This window comes from Canis lupus, chromosome 3 (genome assembly GCF_048164855.1).
Source record: "Canis lupus baileyi chromosome 3, mCanLup2.hap1, whole genome shotgun sequence".
Taxonomy (NCBI): Eukaryota; Metazoa; Chordata; class Mammalia; order Carnivora; family Canidae; genus Canis; species Canis lupus.
Window position 1 is genome coordinate 6371769 of NC_132840.1, and position 6000 is coordinate 6377768.

Consider the following 6000-nt stretch of genomic DNA (forward strand, 5'->3'; position numbering starts at 1 on the left):
TATGGTGGATTACATCTATTGATTTTGGAAAACGTAATCAGTCTTTTATAACTTGGGATAAATCACAATTGGTGGTGGCTTACTATTCTTTTTACATAATATTGCTGGGTTGGATTTCCTAGTATTTTGTTGAGGATTTTTGTGTCTGTGTTAATGAGAACAACTGGTCTGTAGTATTCTTTTCTTGAACTGTCTTTGTCTGGTTTTATAAAATGGATGTGTACTTACACTTTCCTGAGGTCTGGGATGATAATTTTACTATTTTGAACATCATAAAAGTTAAAAGAGTAGTTTTAATTTTGCCTTTCTGTTAGAATTAATTTGCTTTTAAGTCCTTGGCCCGGAAGACAACTTCCAAAGCTAACCATAATTTCCTAAGTAAAAATTAGACTGTTTTACAAGGAGCTACTTTAAGGTAGATATGAAAATCCAGAGCAGTGAAACCTACTACTTCACCTGCAGGCCCTGTCATATCCTCCCCAAGAGCAGGAATGGTGAGGGGCTGAGTCCAATTGGCTTGAAGTAAAATAAAAGATAAGTCATTACTCAACCCTGAAATGTAAATACTCATGTTTGCTTTTGAAATACATAGGAAAGCACCTATCAGACATTGACTTCCTAGTTCCTACAATTCCTAAAATGCCTGGTCATTATTACCCACTTGATACTATAGAGGAAACCAAGACAAGGAGAGGGTTAAGAGATTTCAAGATCAGCAGAACTAAAATTTGAATTTAAACACCTCCTATCACTCAATTTGGTTATAAAAAGTTCTAAACAAAGGCAATGTTTAGAAAATAATCAGAAGGTCAATCAGGCAGGGAGAGGCTTAAGAAAAGGACCTGAGGCAAAAGAGCTCCCTGAGAGGTCTTTTTAAAACTGAAATGCTAAGGGTATCTCTTGAGGCCCAGCTGGTTAAGCTTACACGTCTGCCTTTAGCTCAGGTCACGATCCTGGGACCTGCTTAGTGGGAGTCTGTTTCTTCCTCTCCCTCTGACTCTGCCCCTCCCCTCACTCGTGCTTTCCTCACTCTCTCAAATTAATTAATTAATTAATTAATTAAATCTTTATTAAAAAAACAACTGAAAGGCTGAATCTCTTCTTGGCACTTCTGAGAACGCCCATCCCCTCATTGAAGGAAGTAGACAGATCTGCTGGGTGAGGAGCAGGACACCATACAGGAGTTGCACACTTGCACAATGGCCACTGAGAAATCGAAACCCTTGTAAGTCTCTTAAGCTTACAAAGTCACCCAAACCATCAGCAGGCTGCCAAAGACCACAGAAATGTCCTTTGACTCAAGGTCGCCTGCTCTGAACACATCAAAATGATGTGTTCAAGGAAGCAGTAAATAGCACCAGACTGCCGGGTTCAAACCCCAGCACTACCACCACCAACTAGCCATGAGATCTTGAATGAGACACAAGCTGTGTGCCTTAATTTCCTCATCCATAAAATGGGGGTAATAACAGTAGAGTAAGCTCTCATTAAATGACACCTGCTGTTATTATCATTCAGAAAGTCTTGGCCAACCCAGGGCCTGTCCTCTTCTGACCCTGTCCCTAAATCATGGTATAAATGACAGTATGCCATTCCCCAACCATCCATCCCCCCAACCCAAGAGCAAAAGACTGCTTTGACCAAGCTGAAGAAAAAAACCAAAAGGCCTATATTAACTATTTCATTAAATGATGTCTGGGAGCTAAAAACCAATAAGCATTCCAGAATCCACATTCATAGGAAGGAAGTATTTACATCAATAGCTTAAACCAAGTCTTTTTCCACAGAAAGAAGTATATCTTAATGTTTTATATAACTAGGAGACATTCTCCCCAACCAAGAGACAGGTATAAGTTCCATTTTTAAAAATGTAATCTATGAAAATACACTAATTTTCATATTTCAGATTAGTTTTACTATCAAAAACATTCCATTTAAAATACCAATTTAACTTTTAAATTACTAGGAAGTTGGGGTGCCTGGGTGGCTCAGTCAATTAAGTGACTGACTCTGGATTTTGGCTCAGGTCATGATCTCAGGATCGGGAGTATGTCTTCAGGCTCCAAGCTCAATGCGGAGTCTGCTTCTCTCTGTCTCTCCCTCTTCCTCTGCCCCTCTCACTTTCTCTCTCTCTCTCAAAAAATAAATCTCTAAAAATAAATAAATAAATCACTAGGAAGTAAACTATCTTTAACTCAAATATATAATTGTAATTTGGGGATGGCAATTTCATCAAGTTTCTTTAAAGACAGTAAATATTAATTAGCAACAATGATAGCTACATTTTATTACACACTAAGCACCTAATATGCTAAGTGCTAATTTCTACATCACCTCATTCTCTTAATCCTTTTAGGAGGTATAGGCTCTTTTTATAGAAAAACCTCAACCTTGAGGTTGAGTATTTATGGTCTGATAGAGAACGGATTGCTAGCACCTGTATGAGGCTTTAACATTAAAATGATATAGAAAGGGGGATGTCTGGGTAGCTCAGTGGGTGAGTGTCTACCTTTGGTTCAAGCGCGATCCCAGAGTCTGGGAATCAAGTCCCACATTGTACTCCCCGCATGGAGCCTGCTTCTCCCTCTGCCTAGGTCTCTGCCTCTCTTGCTGTCTCTCTCATGAATAAATAAATAAAATCTTAATAAAATAAATAAATAAAATAAAATGGTATAGAAAGGTTAAGTCCAGAGGGTGGCTCAGCCAGTTAAGCATCTGTCTTCAACTCAGGTCATGATCCCAGGATCCTGAGGTGGAGCTCCACATTCAGCTCTCTGCTCATCAGGGAGCCTGCTTCTACTTCTCCCTCTCCCCCTGCTCATGCCGTGTGTGTGTGTGTGTGTGTGTGTGTGTGTGTGTGTGTGTGTGACTATCAAATAAATAAATAAAATATTGAAAGAAAAAAAGAAAGAAAGAAAGAAAGAAGAAAGAAAGAAAGAAAGAAAGAGAAAGAAAGGAAGAAAGAAAGAGAAAGAAAGAAAAAAGAAAGAGAAAGAAAGAAAGAAAGAAAGAAAGAAAGAAAGAAAGAAACAAACTGAAACTTGAATGTGCATGTGAATTACCGGGGGAATCCTGTTAAACTGCAGATTATGATTCAGAAGGTCTAGGGTAAGCTCTCTGATGCTGACAATGCTGCTGTTCTATGGACCACACTTGGAGTAGCAAGGATCACTACAGGTTTTAAGAGGCCACAAGCCACAAAAAAAAAGTCCATTAAAAACTAAAACAGAAAACTCATATTTTTCTCGAAAACAACACATTAATACATATAAGCTCTAATATAAGAATTATAACTTATCCATATTTCCTGATGGGATTCTACGCTGTGTAACATCTTAAAAATATCTTCATAATGACTTCTTGTTTACATTTAGAGTCCAATTTCTTGGAGCTTTGTGGAGGGTTTCCACCCTTCCACTAATAACCCTGACTTATATCAAGGCTGAGAAGCCAGTACATGATAGATTGTTTCAAGTTGTCATACTTTTCTTTTTTAAAAAAAAGATTTTATTTACTTATTCATGAGAGACACAGAGAGAGAGAGAGAGAGAGAGAGGCAGAGACACAGGCAGAGGGAGAAGCAGGCTCCCTGCAGGGAGCCTGACGTGGGACTCGATCCCAGGTCTCCAGGATCAGGCCCTGGGCTAAAGGCGGTGCTAAAACGCTGAGCCACCCAGGCTGCCCTCAAGTTGTCATACTTTTCAAGGAGGTCCCTTTCTTTCACTCATCCACTCATAGCATCCTCTTGCTGCTTAAATTCAAACATTAGACAAATGGCAGTTACGTGAGATTTCAGGGGCTGGGGCCCCAAGTTTCTCCAGATGAAAAGCAAATTTCCACAACCAAACAGCACCTTACCAAAAGGCAATGACAAATACCACCGGCTTCCATTTCTTTCCCTAGGTGACAAAGTTCCAGCTATGAGATGGCAATTAGCACTTTATACAAACTACTGATTTTCATTCTTTTACCGGATCCTTTGAGTAGCAAGTTCTGTTTACTTTCAAAAGTCCACAGAATAAACAAAGCAAGGTACTTGACAAGGCCCTATATTCCACCTGGGGCCAAGTTCATGCCTTGCTCTTTTTTTACTCATTTCTGGTTATCTGTCCTGTACTCAAACATTGGCTAGCTGCCTCTTTTAAAAGGCAACTATACACCATCACCACCCTCCCCACCCCCCTCCATTCTCTTTGCTAACAGCAATGTCTAACTACAGAACCAACATATCCCTGAGAACATTCCAGCTTACTGGATAAGGTCAGTTTAAAATTCTAGATAGGGATAACCTATTCCATTTGTCTTTCCTTAGAGCCCTTCAGAAATATCCCCTGGCAATCAGCAGAACAAGATGGAGAGGAGAAAATAGTCTATGATTCTGCAATTTACAAACACTGAGACCTTTATTTAAAGGGTGTCCACATTTTATATTATTCCCAAGGGATGTTTATCCATGTACTCAAGTAAGCTAAGCCCAGTGCTTGGAAGAAACAAAATGTACATACATTGCAGCCCCATGCAAATGGCTTCTCTGGCTAAGAAGGCTATGAAGTTTTGCTGCCGGGCCTCAGAGGAAGGCCTACCTGTGACAGGGAACGTGGGGACACAGTTTTTTCTGAACTGGAGCATGCCCTGTCCACAAGAGAGCTAAGCAACTGCCCAGAGAGGCCTATTACAAAACCATTCAAGAGGGTCAGGGCTGGCAGGCCCCAGCCCCGAATACCCTGGAAGCTGAAAATAAGAATTCTGAGAAACGAGCTCTACTGTGGACAAGTCTGACAGAAAGTTCTCTGTTTCTGCTGCCTGCAAAACTGGCTGCCCTCCTCGAGTGATTGAACTCTGGGTACCAACTGGGCAATGCCGGCCACTGTGCTGGGGCAGAGGATTCAGGGATGCTGGTTGGGTCTTCTGGGTTAATTAGGGAGAATCCAACCTCGGCGGCATAAGCTTGAGACTCTGGGGGGCAGGTCTGGGCACCCCCGGGCATCTAGGCTGCAGGGCTCCATTCAGCAAACATTTCCTGAGCGTCTACCGTAAGCTCTGCACTCCGCTAGGTGCGGAGGAGGAAAGCGAGCCACGGTCCCCCGTGCTGGAAGCAGACACTCGAAAGGGCCCCGGGCGGGGGGGGGGGGGGGGGGGGCGGCAGAGGCTGTGCGGGCCCCGGACCCTGCCACACTCCGCTGTGCCCAGGGCCACCCGGGGGCGCCGCACGACCTCCGCGCCGGGCTCCGCCGACCCCAAGCTCCATAGCGAAAGAGGCTCGCGACGGCGGGGGCAGGAGTGGAGGGGCAGGCCCGGGGGCAGGTGCTCAGGTAGGAGCGCGCGGCCGGGGCTGCGGGGGCTGCGGGGGCTGCGGGGGCTGCGGGGTCCCCGGGGGCGGCGGGGGCGGCGGGGGCGGCCCAGGGCCCCGCGGCGGGGAGCGCGAGGAGCGGCCGGGCCTGCGCCCCCGGAGCGCGCGCGGGGCGGGGAGCAGCCCGCTAGGCCGCCCGCCCGCCCGCACCTGGGCCCCGCCCGGACCTACCACTTGGGCGACCTTGAGGCAGCCGAGCGCGCCGCGCAGGTAGTCGGGGTCGCAGCGCAGGCCGGCCAGCCCGCGGCGCTGGCTCACCGGCTCGGTGGTGGGCTGGTACGGGCTGCTGGCGCCGGAGATCATGGAGGTGCTCGAGGCCTCGCCCTCGAAGCCGTCCAGCTCCTCGCCGCCCCGCATGCTGGCGGCCGGGCCCCGCGCCCGCAGCTGGGGCTCAGCGCGGCCGCCGCATCGCTTCCCCTCGGCGCCCGCCGCCCGCCGCCCGCCGCCCGGCTGCAGCCGCGGTCGGTCCGCTCGGGCTCGGCTCCCGCCGCCTCGGCAGCGGAAAGGGAGGGAGGCGGGAGCAGGCGGAGGGGGAAGGAGGCGGGAGCCGGCGCGGCGGGCCGGGAGGGGGCGGAGCGAGAGCCCGGCCGCCGGCCGCTCGGCGGCGCTCCGCGGCGGGGGCGACTCGGAGGCGGCGGCCGGCGCCTGGG

At 47.5% G+C, this 6000-nt stretch overlaps 1 protein-coding gene across 2 annotated transcripts in view; it reads right to left on the reverse strand.

Annotated features, from left to right (window-relative positions):
• The window catches only part of CMTM4 (CKLF like MARVEL transmembrane domain containing 4), a 72096-nt gene extending 66306 nt beyond the window's left edge, over nucleotides 1–5790 (reverse strand). The window contains exon 1 of one of the 2 annotated variants that reach the window (XM_072814230.1): nucleotides 5609–5790. In XM_072814230.1, coding sequence (XP_072670331.1) covers nucleotides 5609–5707 — 99 coding nt within the window. In that variant the 5' untranslated portion in view covers nucleotides 5708–5790. Of the gene's footprint in view, nucleotides 1–5521 lie in introns of both variants that reach the window. The other variant, XM_072814229.1, reaches the window with a different exon arrangement.
• Between the last annotated feature and the right edge of the window lie 210 nt (nucleotides 5791–6000).